The sequence below is a fragment of the Microtus pennsylvanicus genome, chromosome 13 (genome assembly GCF_037038515.1).
Source record: "Microtus pennsylvanicus isolate mMicPen1 chromosome 13, mMicPen1.hap1, whole genome shotgun sequence".
NCBI classification, from domain to species: Eukaryota; Metazoa; Chordata; class Mammalia; order Rodentia; family Cricetidae; genus Microtus; species Microtus pennsylvanicus.
The window spans coordinates 43,190,568-43,206,959 of NC_134591.1; the positions used below are offsets into that span (position 1 = coordinate 43,190,568).

General features: G+C 51.7%; 1 protein-coding gene across 1 annotated transcript; it reads left to right on the top strand.

Annotated features, from left to right (window-relative positions):
* Positions 1 to 4,188: 4,188 nt before the first annotated feature.
* Ldlrad1 (low density lipoprotein receptor class A domain containing 1) lies at positions 4,189 to 16,392 on the top strand. Its single transcript, XM_075945460.1, has 6 exons — positions 4,189 to 4,347; positions 4,690 to 4,744; positions 7,130 to 7,255; positions 11,285 to 11,422; positions 12,938 to 13,066; positions 15,003 to 16,392. Exons 1-6 carry the CDS (start codon positions 4,312 to 4,314, stop codon positions 15,149 to 15,151), a joined length of 633 nt encoding a protein of 210 aa, XP_075801575.1. The 5' UTR covers positions 4,189 to 4,311; the 3' UTR covers positions 15,152 to 16,392.

Here is a 16,392-nt window from a genome sequence, read left to right on the forward strand (position 1 = left end):
TCTTTGCTGCCTCCCCCCACTGGAATTGCAGGCCTATGGTAGGCACCACGCCCTACTTTTTATGTAGGTGCCGGGGATCCAAACTCAGGTCCTTTCTGCTCAGTCCTCTAGAACAGGAATTCTTAACCTTTCTCTGTGCCACAGACATTTTTGGAGATCTTAGGAAGACTATGGAAACCCTTCTCAGAATTATGTTTTCAAATGCATAAAGCTAAATATGAAGGATTGCAAGGAAACTTAAAATTCAATGCTTATCAAAATATTTTCAAGACTTAGATGTAGTAATGTATATGCTTTTGTTCACACAAAACAACATCCAAAGTATTTTTTTTAAAGAATAAACTATTATATTATATTATATTATATTATATTATATTATATTATATTATATTATATTATGTGTATAGCATTCCTTCCATGTGTGCCTGCAAGCCAGGTCTCATTATAGATGGCTGTAAGCCACCATGTGGTTGCTGGGAATTGAACTCAGGACCTCTGGAAGAGTAGTCAGTGCTCTTAACCTCTGAGCCATCTCTCCAGCCCCAAAGTATTTTTTTAAGTCATGTTTAAAACATCTACAGCAGTGTGGGCTCTGCTGGTGTCACAGGCCTGCTGGTCTTCAGTTAAAATCCAGTGACCATTGAGTTAACTTTTTTCCCTAGCCACATTCACCTAACCTCTGGTTGTCTAAGTTTTCTTTGACATGTTAAGATAAGTTCTTTCTGTTTGCTTGTTCACTTCAGGTTGTTAAATCAACTTCTTGCTTCTGTGTGTGCTTTCTGGACCTGGACTGTTTGCAGGGTTAGCAGTAAATGAGGACTTGAGTAGAAAGGAGTCAGCACCTGACTGGAAAGGACCCTGTAGGTGCACCGCGTCACCGTAGGTGCACCGTGTCACTCCACCTGGAGTGCCGTGTCGCTTGAGTTCATAATGCTCAGGCGGATGGACTTTAACACCTGAATTAATCAAGTCTCTAATTAGGTGATTCACTGGGGGGTTGTTTGTTGACACCCTCATAGCAGTCTTCTATGTACCTACAGAACCATAACGCTCTCCCAGCTGAGCTCTTTGGCTGAGGAATCCTGACATCCCTGTAAGGAAAGCAGATGGACGACCCTCTCCATCTTGGTGCAGTCTCGGGGGAGATGAACTGCTGCTGTCCCAAGGTGTGGAAGGCAGGATCCTGGGAAGTGATCAATGCTGACTAGACAGCTAGATACCGCTCTCCCTGGCTCCTGGCCTCTGTAGTTGGGCTGCCCATTGAGTTTAGATGCTTCCATTGCTACGCCCCAGCTCTCAAGAATGTCTCTGACTGGAAGCAGATGGAGACACTCAGAACACAGAGGGTGGACTTACTCATCCTCCCACAACTCTGTTCTTACCCCATTCTCCCGATGAAACAACTGAGGCTTGGGGAGATTACTACCTGTCTCCTTAGTACCTTGTTAGTCAGAAGGAAAACCAGGTCTGTCTGATGCAAGCCGGGTATCCCATGTCCAGTGGGTCTCTCCTGCCTTCAGCAAGCTGTGGACAGAAGCTAAGGAATGCCAGGAAAAGTAAGACCAGAAGGAAGAGTGCCAACAAAGGCTTCAGGAAGGCAGGTAGGGGGAACCTGCAGAATCCCTCAAACAAGTGACCAGGCATAGGCTAGCAGCGGGGTTTACAGCCCATATGACAGGCTGCTCAGATCAGGGTTGGTGGCTCATGTCTGTTACTTTACCATAAGGGAGCTGAGGCAGGTGGATTACTATAAGTTCAAGGTGAGCCCCCCCCCCACCTCTTAAAAAAGGAAACCCTCTTCTTGCCTTTGCAGGTACCAGGCACACACATGGTACACAGGCAAACATACATGCAGACAGAACACTCATACACACCAATAACTTTTTTTAAAGAAAGAAACAAGGAGCTGGAGATGATGGTCACTGGTTAAGAGTACTTGCTGCTCTTGCAGAGGGTGTTCAGTTCCCACTACCCATGCTAGGCATCTCATGGCAACCTATCACTCCAGGGGATCACAGCTCTTTTCTGGACTCTGCACAAGTGTGGCACACACACACACACACGTCGTAAAAAGGGAGGGGAGTGGTGGCGAAATCCACAGCCAGAGCAGTAGCTGTCCGGTTGCCATAGGCCTAGCAGATTCACAGAGGTTCTGAGAATATCACTTTACAGAGCTTCAAAATCATCTGTCTGCTAGCTCTACGCTGGCCTCTACCCTACCTCTGCAGCACCATGGACATCCATGTCCACCTCCTGACCTCCCAGAGTCCAATATCAACAGTGTGGAGGTCTTCAGCAAGCATTTCTACGATGTCTGTGATCTGGCCCTAGGGTCCAGCCTCCATGGGACCAGGTAACTGAGATAAGCTGCTTGCCCTGGGGTAAGGCAGGGCTTCCGATCATACTGGCCATCTGGACTTAACATGCTTGAGTCACATTCCAGGCTGGCTACCGGCCCATCCCAACAGCCTGTACCTCAACTATGGGAAGAAGGGGCCCACCTGAGGTAAGGGTGCACTCCACTGCCTCTGAGCCCCAGCTGTGGCAGAACCTGCCTTTTTATCCTGAGTAATTGTGCCGTTGTCAAGTGATGCTGTGATCATGTGCGGTGGAGCCCTAATATGTTCCCACAAAACAGAAAAACCTATAAATCAATAAGGGGGGGGAAAGCACTTATTAAAAAGTGAGCAGCCTGCATGAACAAGCTACCCACCAGAGAAGAAAATCCTCATGACATGTATAACAGGACCAGCAGGATCCTGGCTGTGGGCTGAAATGACGCGGGCCTGTGGCTTACAATTCAGATCAGCGCCTTGCACATAATGCTGCAAGACCTCAGTTTCCTCATCTGGAAAATGGAGATGGATAGCCTGTCTCATGATGGAGAAGACGAGCTGGGTTAACTTACAGAAAGCATGCCGCACAGCGGGTGGTGAAGTAAGTGCTCAGAAAACCCTTCCCTTTCATAGCTTAGCAGCCTACCTTACAACTGCCATTGGCCTCCCTTTGCCTACCACAGGCCAGTGGAGCTAGGGATCGACAGTTGCCTATAGCTTGGTCAATGGCTGGCAGGATGGGCCAAGTGTCCCAGTTCACCAGTGTCCCTGAACCTCACAGAATCCAGGTGCTGGCCCCACAACAGTGAATGGAGCCTCCCTTTCATCTTCCCCCACCCTGCGCCAGCATGGGTCCTTCCCGCTGAAACACATCGCCCTCTGTTTTGTCAGAAGGCCTACTCTGAGGACCCTACACTTGAGCACCCCTGCATCTTTGAGGGTGTGAAGGAAAGGGACTTTTCCCAGCCATTGGCAAGGCCCATGGGAGAACCCAGGCTTAGTTTCCCAGCCCCCTGGCTCCCTGTGATCTCCCTTTGCTTTAGCATTTCTTTCCCACTGTGAGAGAATGGCCCAGCGGGGAATCCCTAATGGGAACTCCTGGGGTAGGCCTCAGCAGTCCCTGCTGCTTCCAGGGCCTCAGTCTCCTCTGTAGACTGCATTGCTAAGAAATCTGCTCCCTGCTGGGATGGCAGACAGTCTGGAAAGCAGCTGACTCCCACCCGGACATGAGCATCCAAAAAGTTAAAAATGCATATCTCCATACTTTTAGCAAGACTCTATTTACATGTTAGTTCTAGTGGGAAATGAATACTCTTATGTTTATGAATCTGTGCGTGCGTGAGGTGGGTGGGTGGGTGTGCTTAGCGCATGTGTAGAGGTCGGGACAACTGTGGGGTCAGTTCTCTCCTTGTACCCTCACGTTCATTCTGGGACTCGAACTAATGTCAGGCTTGCATGGCAAGCACCTGTACCGGCCCAGCCATCCTGCTGGCCCTCAGAAGTGTGTACCCTTCTGATCTAGGTCACCTGCTTATCAAACAGCCCATCAGTGAGAAAAGGAACTTGGCCAAGACTCCTGGCACTTCTGCCCATGGCTTCCTACGGCTTACAATCCTGCAGTCTGTTGATGCCGACGTGAATAGTGTGTTAAGGCCCAGCTCATTTCCTCCACTCACAGTGTGAATGAGGCACCAAGCCCTTTCTCCCTTTCGGAAACACCAGTTTGTCATCTGTGGGATGGGGTGAGGATTCCAACCCCAGGGTATCACTGTCCAACCACAACCCCGGGAAAGGCTTGGTAGGAGAGGGCACCCCTGCCCTTTCCTTCACCACTGGGGAGACAGCCTGGGAGGGGAGTGTCACAGAGGAGGGAACAGCTTTGGCAAAGCCTTTTGCTGTCCCTTCCTCCCCCCAGCTGCCCTTGGTGACCAGCCCGAGGACCTACACTGAGCTTTCTTTACCCCGGTTCCTGGACATGAGTGTTGGAGCCTCGAACAAGATCTTCCCCCAGGTAAAAGCTACCGGAGCCTGAACTGGTTCCTGACCTAGGGACCAGCCTTGGGGTGGAAAGGGCTCTGGGAAGAGGGTGCCCTAGGACCTATGGCCACATTCACCTGCCCTGGGGATTCACTCCCAGTGAGAGTCAAGAGTGCTAATAGGCAGGCAGAAGCCCAGGGGTTTCGGGCATTATCCGTAGGAGGACCTGCTGGAGTCAATAGAACAAAGGAGGAGCAGGTACTGGGTAGAAGTCGCCCACTGCTCAGGTGAAAAGTGTGGAAACATGAAGAGGCAGGATGAGTCTGGGCTGTGGGGACCCGCGGTTTGCCCAGTCTGCTTCTGATTTCTTGGGCAGGAAGATGCTGAGATCAACTCTGCTGCTGGAGGGAAAGGCCGCCCTGGAGGGGAAGGTAAGAACAGAGGTGGAAGTCAGGCTGAGTGCTGCAGGTCTGCCCCAGGAACTCCCTCCCCTGAAGCTGGTACAGGAGTCCAAGGCTGCTACTACTACAGTACCCTGTCCCAGTGTAGATGGTGATGTCGTCTGCCCAGCCATACGACAGCCACTTGCTGGCCAGAACTGTTCATTCTCTCCAGCTACCAGCATTTTCTGAGTGGGTACCATGTGCCTTTTACCTCCTAGGCCACCACACTGAGTCTGTAACACCAAAGACCTCCAAATCCACTTCTGGACCCCATGCTTGATCTGGGTGCCTCTGTTGATCTTAGGACAGAGTAGGTGAGCACCATGTAGTTGTACCTATTATGGTTCCCCTATTCCTGTGTGGCCAGGACCTTCATGAGATAAGGAACGAGTACAAACATACGGAATGTCTCCCTGGGCCCCATCTTGGCCCTCCGTTGAGCAAGGAGGAAAAGGGTAGATGCCAAGAATGGTTCTGAAGGAGCTGCCTTGGTTGCCTGGAATCGCAGACCTTGGTTTCAGGACAGGCCGGGGTGAGTCAGGTACTAGAGGTAGCTGAAGCTAAAGAGAGGTTAGGTAATCAGGCCAAGCTAATACAGCATTGAAAAGGAGGCGGCTAAGCCTCAGGACCTTCCGTGCTCCGTGCTGGTGGCTGTTTCCACGTTGTCATTCGGTGCAGCTGGCAGTGGTTGTGACTTTTCTTCCTTTGCTCGGGTGGGCAGCAGCTAAGGAATTTCTGGCTTTAAAGTGGGCATCTCCACCTGGGCAAGAGCTCTGCTTGCCGTTCCAGTCTTGCCTGCAACCCCACCTTGCACACAGTGTATACTGCACAAATATTTGAGGAGCAACCACTTGGCTGGACAGAAGCCTCTCCTGCCCAGTTTAAACAATCTCCCTGGTAACCCAAGTTTACCCTGTGCTTGTTGGCCACAAAGAAGCAACCAGCTAGGGCTGTAGGATTATAGGTTCTGATGTCCGGTGTGCTTCCTGTCAGCCTGCTGCTCTCTCCTCTACCAGCCCACCCCCTCCTGCCTCCATCTTCACTAGCCACACACCAGCCTCTCCTCCCACCCCCTCTGCCTGGAAAACCTGCTCTCACCTTAGAAGTCAGCTGGTTCTCCCTAGGCCCCTGTATCACCCGAAGCTCCTCAGAGCCTGGTCCACACTTCCCCAGCCAGCCTGGCATATGACACTGTAGTCAGGTGACTGGAAACACGAGTGGCGTGAATTAAATGACCCAAATCAGAATCCTGCCCTTGTCTTCTGTATCTCTGGTTTGCACACACACGGGATCAGGGAGAGCTATGGACCGGCTACACCCTCCTTCCTGTGATATCTGACTCTCCAAGTGTAGCTGTGAAGGCAAGGGAAGCTACTCTCATGCCTTCTACAGAGCAAGGCATCCAGGAGGTCCCTGATAAAGCTGCTTTGCTTCGTTTTTGTAAACAAGCAAGAATTAGGGGAGTTAAGCCAGTCATAGTGTTTGATGCCATTAATTCCAACACTTGGGAGGTGAAGGCAGGCAGATCTCTCTGAGTTTGAGGCCAGCCTGGTTTACATAGTGAGTTCCAGGACAGCCAGAGCTATATAGTGAGACTTTGTCTTATAAAACAAAACAAAAAGGAATTAGGGGGACCAAGCACAGTTGTAGAGTGTGGGGACATCTGTCAGCTACTCCCATTTCTGCTGTTTCTACAGTGCCTTGACAAGAACTTGGCACATGGCAGGTGCGCAATGGCATCTGTTGTTTTAGGGTAAGCATTCAACAAACCAGCAAACTACAGAAACCATCATGGTACCACTGAGGCACAGGGAAGTGAGGCATCTCACTTGTGTGGCCCAGCTAGGGCCTGATGGAGCTCGAACTGGACTCCAGGTAGCTTTCTGGACAGCACTAGGACAGATTTTAGGTTGGAATTGTGGAGAAGGTCTAGGTTTGAGCATCAGACGGGTATCATGCCTTAGTCCAGCACAGGGTGGCTGGGGCTTTTGCTTCTTTGAGCCCCGATTTGTCATCCACAGAAATAAAGGACTTCCATGTAAATAGAAATAACGGCTGTGATGAAGCTGTGGTCATTTCTCTCATGGGACAGACTGGGCGCATAGATGTCTACTGTCCTATCTCCCTGGTCATGAGGATAGACAAGGAAGGATGGGAAGGGGAGACAGCCTCCGTGGAGCAGAGGCTAGCCACTGATGGCACTTAATGATGGTGGAGGGCCGGCAGGACCAGAGTGTCACGGAGGGCTTAGGAATGCTTTCTCTAGCCCTAATGCTCCCTGATCAGGGAGGGCTTCCTGCAGGGCTGGGTGTGGTCCTAGGGGGCCGGTCCTGAGGGGACCCCTGTGCCTCTTCACTGTCTTACCCTCCACAGGCTGTGGCCCCTTCTGCTGCTCACGCCGTGGGGCCTGCCTCTCGGCCTTACTGCTGCTACTGACGGCCATGCTTGCTGCCTTGCTCATCGTGGCCACCATCCTTGGACGTCCACCCCACGGACCAGGTCAGGGTGGCAAGAGGGAGGCATGGAGGCTCAGGGAGCTGGAAGCCCTAGTCCAGCCAGGCTTCTCCCTGAAGTGGCTCCAGTGACCCCTTAAGGTGCAAAGAGAGATAGATACCTGTGCATGTGTGGACACGAGGCTGAGAGGCCTTTCGTACATCCTTGACCTGCATCATTTCAAGACTTCCCATTCATTCATTCATTTATTTATTTATTTATTGCTTTTCAAGACAAGGTCTAACGGCCCTGGCTGTCCTGGAACTCACTCTGTAGACCAGGCTGGCCTCAAACTTAACAGGCCTCTAACTCACAGAGCTCCATCTGCCTCTACCTCCCGAGTTCTGGGATTAAAGGTATTCCCACAGGTCAGGGAACCCTGATTGCTCTTCGAGCAGATGGGGGAGGGTGACTTGATCGGGGGAGGGGGAGGGAAATGGGAGGCGGTTGCGGGGAGGAGGCAGAAATCCTTAATAAATAAATAAATAAATAAAGGTATACGCCACCACTGCTGGCTTTTATTTATAATTTCTAATTTTTTTTTTTTTTTGATTTTCAAGACAGGATTTTTCTGTAGTTATTGGTGCCTGTCCTGGAACTCCCAGAGATCCACCTGCCTCTGCCTCCCTAGTGCTGGGATTAAAGGCATGCGCCACCACCGTTATGTATATGGGTGTTCTGCCTGCATATCTGTCTGTACACCACATGTGTGCCTGGTGCCCAGGAAGGACAGAAGATGATTATCAGGCCTCCTGGAACTGTAGTTAACAGATGATTGTGAACCTCCAGGTGGGTGCTGGGAATTGAACCTAGGTCCTCTGGAAGAGCTTTAACAAGTGCTTTTAAGCACCAAGCCATCTCTCCAGACCCCACATGCACTACTGAGAGATCCTGACTCTCTCTGACCCCTGAGCTGGGCCGGAGGCTTCGTCAGCTCCCACAGCCAGTGCACTTCCTATTCCCCTCGTCTGACCGCCCTGGGTGGTGCTCTCAGCCACAGACCAGGTTGTGTCCAGAACTTTCCTGCAGTCTAGCTGCAGTGGTGAACCACCCAATGCAACCCCCACCCTCAGGGAGCAGTTTAGAGAACCATATGGGCTTGATTCAATAAACACTCAAAGGCAGACCTACTGGGGGATCAGGAGTCTGGAACCAAGGCTCTCATCCAGTCAGCGTGAGACTTAGGGTGGGAAGCACCATGGGGAGTGAAAGAGACCTGAGGTGGGAAGGGAAATGGAGCTTATTTAGAAGAGGGTGTCAGGAACAGCATCCCAGGCCTAGGGAACAGCATGTGTGGAGGTCCTGGGGTGGGAAGCTAAGGAGAAGGAAAGACAAGAGGACAGTGGATGTGAGTGGGTGGGGTCAGGTACCCAGGACCTTAAAAACTGCACTTGGGAGGGTGGCCACGTTCCAGGAGCCGAGGGAAGGGACTGTCCCACCCTTCTTCCTTGCTTTCTGAGATATGGCTCCATAGCCAGGCAGGGCCACTGCAAGGGATGACGAGGAAAAGTAAAATCTCAGCATTCCACATGACAGTGCAGAAGGGGGAGCTGCAGCCATGGGCCTGGGTGTGCAAGCGTGTCTGCATGTGTGCGGGTTTATGTGCATCAGTGCCTGTGTGCATGCAGATGCCTGACTGTGTATGTGTGTGCAAGTGTCCGTGGGCAGGCAGATGTGTGTGCAGGTTCCTGCCTGCTTGTGTGTATGTGTGAGTGAGTGTCTGCTTGTGTTTATGTGTGTGTCTGTAAACGCCCATATGTTGTTGGGTTTTTTTTTTGACTCTTTACTCTTTGGGGGCCCACCATCCAGCTCCCAAATACATGGAGACTTATTCCTTTTTTTCTTTTTAGGTGATATTTTTCTTTCTTTTTATTTATCTGTTTGTTTTAAAGAAGAGAACAAACTATCTCTTTTTCATTATACATACCCAATCCAAGTTACCACTCCCATTCCCTCCACTTATCCTCCCACCCCACCCCCATCCACTCCTCAGAGAGCGTAAGGCACATTGCTTTGGGGAAGGTTCAAGGCCCTCCCTACTATATCTAGGCTGAACCATCCAAAGAGAATAGGTTCCCAAAAAGCCAGTACAAGCAGTAGGATAAATCCTGGTGCCACCGTCAGTGGCCCCTCAGTCTGCCCCAGCCATGCAACTGTCAGCCACATTCAGAGGGACCAGTTTGTCCTATGCTTGTTCCTTCCCAGTCTGGCTGAAGTTGGTGAGCTCCCATTAGCTCAGGTAAACTTTCAGTGGGTGTCCCCCTCCATGGTCTTGACCACTTTGCTCATATTCTCACTCCTCCCACTCTTCAACTTTGGGAGCTCAGTCCAGTGTGTGGCCTTAGCTTGGCTTGTTTCTAGCCAGCTTTTCTTTTCTTTTTTTTAAAGATTTATTTATTTATTTTGTTTACAGTGTTCTGTCGGCATGTATGCCCGCAGGCCAGAAGAGGGCACCAGATCTCATTACAGATGGTTGTGAGCCACCATGTGGTTGCTGGGAATTGAACTCAGGACCTCTGGAAGAACAATCAGTGTTCTTAACCTCTGAGCCATCTCTCCAGCCCCTAGCCAGCTTTTCTTAAATTATCCTGTCTACCTTTTGTCTCTGGGCTTTTACGTTTCTCTATTCTATATTCCTTTCTTTAATTTTTTTTTTTTTTGGTTTTTCGAGACAGGGTTTCTCTTCTCTGTGACTTTGGAGCCTGTCCTGCAACTAGCTCTGTAGACCAGGCTGGTCTCGAACTCACAGAGATCCGCCTGCCTCTGCCTCCCAAGTGCTGGGATTAAAGGCGTGCGCCACCATCGCCTGGCCCTTTCTTTAATTCTTACTCCATAGCTGTGTGGCTAGATGGCTGGCCCCTGGCATCCTCTCTCCTTTCCTATTCCTCCCTCTTCTTCCTCCTTCTATTTATTCTCTCTGCCTGGCAGCCCCACCTATTTCTCTCTCCTGCCTAACAGTTGGCTGGTCAGCTCTTTATCAGACCAATCAGGTATTTTAGATAAGTAAAGTAACAACAGCCTCACAGAATTAAACAGATACAACATAAAAGAACACAACACATCTTAGCATCATTAACCTTCAGCTGATATTCCACAACACCCATGTGTGTACAGGTGCCTGCCTACCTGTGTGCACGTTGGTGTGCATGTCAATGTATCTGTGTGCATGTGTGTCAGTGTATGTGTGCCTGTCTGTGTGTGCATCTGTTGTCTTCATGCATGTGCACGAAGGTGCAGATATTTTCCCCTCTGCATCTGTGAGCGTGTGTCCCTAAGGGTGCCTCCTGTGAAAAGGTACCTGGCTAAGGTAGCTCTGAGAACGAGGACGTGACTCATACTGGCACAAACACACCGACGGGCCTGCTGCTTCTCCTCCCTCACTTACACATGTGCCCAGAGGCACAGGTTATGGCTTCCATCTCCCTAGTTTCTCCTTTAAATCTTGGGGCTGCCTCTAGGGGTGAGTGTCTCTCTTCTGGTAGGGTTTAGGCATACCTCTTCTCAGAAGTACTTGGAGGAACAGTAAGAATACGGAAGTTTGCAGACTCTTTAAGGTATACCCAGATGCAAGGGATTGTGACATTTTGTCCCCAGTCACCACAGACATACAATTTGCAACAAGCTAAACTGGTTCCAGGAGATCCACCATTAAGGCCACGTGAATGATGGCATACTGCCCTCAATGCTTCCTGCATGACCAAACCAGTGAGTGAACTGCGATCCATGGTGTCTAGAACTCTCATGTTGTCCCCGACATTCCACATACCCCTGGGGCTAGGCTCTGACCTTGATTTTGTAGACAAAGGACCCAGGGGGCCAAGTCACCTGTTCCTGCCATGATGTGGCAGTGGCAGAGTAGCAGCTTCAACCCCAGAGATGCCATGGAGTTGAGGGTCTGCCTCCCCGCTCCCCACCCAGGCCTTCCCGGTGATCAAAAATGCTCACTAGGGGACCGTGTGCAGGGTCCATCTTGCCCCTCTCAAGGCTGCCTTTGTGAGCATCACCTTCACTCCAGGGCCTCTCTTGCCCCTACAGAGACCCAGTCCTGTGTGACGCTGACCAACAGGACGGGCTTCTTATGCCATGACCGAAGGCATTGCATCCCAGCCCACGGGGTGTGTGATGGCGTTCGCACCTGTCCCCACGGTGAGGATGAGGATGAAAGCTTGTGCCGTGAGTACCCCCTCAGTTCCGTGTCCCTGTTCATCTCCCCTACAGCCGCTTTAACTCTGCTTATAGCCCTGTGGAGCTTTCTCAGGCACCACCTCTGCGTCCCCATGCCTAGTCAAGCCCTTCTGCTGTACACTTGAGGGATCACTCACCATCCTCTCCTCAGCCTCCGTGGCCATCCTTCAAGGCAGAGTTCACGAGCTGTCTCTTCCTGGGAGCCTTCCCTGAGTCCTGCTGGGGGAGTCAACAATTCTTCTTTTTTTAATATTTATTTATATATTGTGTATGCAACATTCCTTCCATGTATGCTTGCATGCCAGAAGAGGGCACCAGACCTCATTACAGCTGGTTGTGAGCCACCATGTGGTTGCTGGGAATTGAACTCAGGACCTCTGGAAGAGCAGTCAGTGCTCTTAACCTCTGAGCCATCTCTCCAGCCCCTCAACAGTTCTTCTTTAGGCTCCTACAGGCCCTGCCTCCCTGCCTTGACCCTAGTCACATTGGCATCACACCGGCCACCTCTGTCAGGCTGTGACTGCCTCTGGCAATCTGTTCCAGTTCATGGGATGAGGGTATTCAGAACGGCTTGCCGGATGAGTGAGCAAGTGAATGAATGAACCGGAAGGCCCCATGCCTTAAAACACCTGCTTTTAGGAGCGAGGAGCCCGGCTGTGTGGAATAAACATGAAGCATGAATGAGCGAGGAGACGCGCCGCAGGGAGAAAGCTGTGAGCTGGAGGCAGCGGTTGAGACTCTAAAGAATCGTTTAGCTCAAATCCAATAGTGTTGGTACATACTGTAATCTCACCACTTAGGAAGTGGATGCAGGAGGATCAGGAGTCCAGGGCCTCCTTGGTTACACCACAAGTTTCAGGCCAACCTGGGCTACATGACACCTTTCTCAATAATAACAGAAAGGTCACCTGGTCCACACTGTAGCTCCTATCCCAAGTGCCGCTCCAGTAAGCCCAACAGGGACTACCCGGCCCCTGCTTAAATGCTTCTATGCCGGGGCATTCGCTACAGGAGGCTGTCCCGGGTCTGTGAGAATTTCGGTCTCTCTGTGCACTATCACCTGATGTAGAAGTTACTTTGGAACTCTGGGGCCCAGTGTAAGGAATCTGGGTTCTGCCTGCTACATCCTGATGAGACAAGGCTTCCTGGCGGGAAGGAACTTGACCCTGGGTTGAAGGTGGAGGACTAGCAGGGGTGGCACATGCGATGCTGAGGGTGGGGGCATACACAAGACCGAGGGTGGGGACATACCAGGGCTAGGCAGGGAATGAAGATGCTCCCCAGGCCTCTTGCCACCTGGCAGAAGGTACACAGAGCAAGAACATTCTACTCCTTGGACCCGACCTTCTTCCTGGAAGGCCTCCTGCGCCCTTTCCAGAATGGATGGGGAGACCCTGGCTGCACTGCCTGCCTGGTTGGATAGAGGGATCCTGCTGCAGATGGCACATGGCTGAGGTACTGGTCAGAGGTGAACTGTGTTTTGCCCCTCTCGCCCCTCTCTAGGAGATGTGCCCCGGAGCCTCCCCAGCTTTCTCCTGGCCCACTGTGGAGACTCAGCCTCCTGGATCTACTCGGACCAGAGATGTGATGGTATTAACAACTGTGGGGACTGCTCAGACGAACTGAGCCCAGGTGGGGGTCTGGGCACGGGTGGGCGGGGCAGAGGGCGGGGCGGAGGGCGGGGGGGCACTCCGGGTCCCCTCTATGCTCTTCCTGCCTCCTGGAAAGAGGCTTCCCACTCCTGCCTGGACTCCTCTGGATAAAGAAGCTGGGTATGAGAGACCCTTCTGTGGAGGGGCTTGCCTCCAGGACACTGGCAGGTCACTAGAGCACAGAGGGGGACTGAGCAGACACTGCCCTACCTTTTCGGATCCGAGCCTTCTGTCCTGGGTTCCTCCCAGCAACCCTGTGAGAAGGGCAGGGCAGGACTCGTGGCCCCAATTCATAGTTGGGCAATCCCAAGCCTCAAGAAGGGAGCAGCCCCCATAGGAAGGATGTGGAGTCGAGTCCAGAGCCAGGACAGGGGGGTGCCCTAGCCCTTCTTAGAGCCTTTCCCTAGGACAGGGGGGTGCCCTAGCCCTTCTTAGAGCCTTTCCCTAGGACAGGGGGATGCCCTAGCCCTCCTTAGAGCCTTTCCCCAGGACAGGGGGTGCCCTAGCCCTCCTTAGAGCCTTCCCCCAGGACAGGGGGGTGCCCTAGCCCTTCTTAGAGCCTTTCCCTAGGACAGGGGGATGCCCTAGCCCTCCTTAGAGCCTTTCCCCAGGACAGGGGGTGCCCTAGCCCTCCTTAGAGCCTTCCCCCAGGACAGGGGGGTGCCCTAGCCCTCCCTAGAGCCTTTCCCCAGGACAGAGGGGTGCCCTAGCCCTCCCTAGAGCCTTTCCCCAGGACAGGGGGGTGCCCTAGCCCTCCCTAGAGCCTTTCCCCAGGACAGGGGGGTGCCCTAGCCCTCCCTAGAGCCTTCCCCCAGGACAGGGGGGTGCTCTGCAAAGCGCTTGCTGCAGAGCATGGGGACCCAATTCTATCCGTAGGATCCACGTGCTGGAAAGGGAGCACTGACCACGGGTCCGCTGAATAGCACATATGTACATGTCAGGTACACGTGTGCACACAACAAATACATGGAAGTAGGAAGTCTTAAGGTAGGCGCTGAAGACGCAGCTCAGTTGGTAGACTGCCTGGCCAGTGTGCATGAAGCCCGGGGTTGATGCCCAGCACCACATAAGTGAGACACGGTAGTCCATTTCTATAATGCCAATACTCTAAGAGCAGAGGCAGGAGGATCAGAACTGCAAGGTCATCTTTGGCTATAGAGTTGAGGAGTTGAAGGCCAGCTTGAGATCCTGTCTCAAAAGGCAAAAGGTAAAGAGCAATCGAAGAAGACATTGTAGACCGTATATGATCACATAAAGGTACATGCATCCATCCATGTTTGTATGTGTCTGTGTGTACACACATGCACACACATTCTAGCTCCAGTGTTAAATCAACAAACATGTTCTGATCACTGTTGAGGGAGGCCTGTGCCAGGTTCCAGGAGGGGATACTCAGGAGCCAGACATATCTCTGAACACATCGTGCTGGGGCCAAAAGGAAGTGCCGGAGCCCTGGAGGAATCCACGGACTTCTCAGAAAAGGCTTCCCAAGTGGAGCTGTTGAGAAGAGGGCCAACAGTCAGGGATGGTGTGTGCAGAGGAATACTTGAGCTACTGGCACAGGGCAAAAGACAGAAGAGTGAGGGACCCCCAGGGCATCCAAGGGGTCGCTAAGGCAGGAGTCAGGGTGAAACCGGAAGCTGAGCTGGGGAAGCTGGATCTACGTGTTCATTAATGCCTTGTTTCTTTTACTCAACAACTGAGCAGATGAAAACTGCGGCTTAGACAGGGCTAGCAGGTCTCACAGCCTCTGCGTGGTGCCGTTCAAATCACCGCCGCAGGGAGCCGGGGCACACAGTCGCCCCACACTAGATGGCCTACGGCTGCAGGAGCTATGGCATGTTGCGGGTTGAGACCTAGTGTAAGCTGAGCCCAGGACCAGCAGCTGCTTCTTCCTCTGGCTCTTGTCTCCCCAGTAACCGCGTGTCCGCCTTGTGGCCCCGGCTGGTGGCGCTGCACTCCTACCGTCTTCAAGTACTGCAGCTGTATCCCCAGGGTTCTGTGCCAGGACCGTGTGCAGCACTGCTCTGATTGGTCAGACGAATATGTCTGTTCTGGACCCTGAGAGAGCGCCCCTCTGCAGCGTGGAGGCTGGCACCAGGAACCTTACACCAGAGCGTCAAACCCTAGACTACAAGGGCGGGAAGAAGCCTTTAACGTCATCCAGCGACATCTCCCCATTGTCTCTAAACAGGAATTAGCCTTCTCGGTTTTAGTGTCTCAGCCTCTACTTGAGCACCTCCACTAACAAGGAGCTCACTACCATGTTAGAAAGCTTCTAACAATGAGGTACTCACCATCATTTTAAGCCCGTCGATGGGACCACTCAGAGGGAATAAGCTCCTTGGCTCCAGGGCAGGCCGGAAGGTCCCAGTCTTATCACCGTTTGGAGAGACAGACAAAAGTGTGACTTAATGTCAAGCAGAGGCGTTTAGCCCCTATGGATAGAAAACGAAGTACACACATTTACCATCCATTCTGTGCTGGGGTGGCCAAAGCACAGGCATATGTGGAAAAAAAAGATTGTCACTTCATAATAAGAGTTCCGGAGACTCAGAAGAGCCAAAGAAAATCAATTTAGTTTATAATCTTGTAAGGCATCAGCCCAGAATGTCAGGTTTGCCCCATGAGTACAGAGAGCGTCTATAAACCCTAATGCATGACCCTCCCTCCCTTTCGTGACTAATCGCGAGGGCACCGTCTCTCGGGCCATCGCGGTCCCACCTGTCCTTCTTCCCACCTGTCCCTCTCTCCTCTGCATTTGTCTTTTTCTCAACAAAAGATGCACGTGTTCATCTGTTTTACATCCGGTTTATTTTAAGACTTATCTGATGTGTGCAGGCAAGCTTGGCTATGAGTAATTTTTTATCCTAAATTTCTAGTATGGATGTAGGGTAACTTAGCAGAGTTTGGGTAGGGGTATGAAGATTAGCAGGCATTAGCAGAGGGCCAGCATCTTCTGTTCAGTTTGTGCTGGGCCTCAGTTGGCTCAAGGCATCTTTGAAATTGAATCATCAGATTTTCCATACGGCGGGTGGGTGGGGCAGACACAGTAGTGGGCAGAGTGTTGGATCAATACACAGTATCTCAGTTCATCCCGTAGGTGGTGGGGGTAACACAGGGGAGATTAAGTCAGGAATGTGGGCTGCTTTAAGAGTATCTAAAAAAACCTGTCTCTTGCCAGACAGTGGTGGCACATGCCTCTGATCCCAACACTCAGAAGGCAGAATCTCTGAGTTCAGAGCCAGTCTGGTCGAGGATAGCCATGGCTACACAGTCTTGAAAACCCAAATAAAATAAAAATAA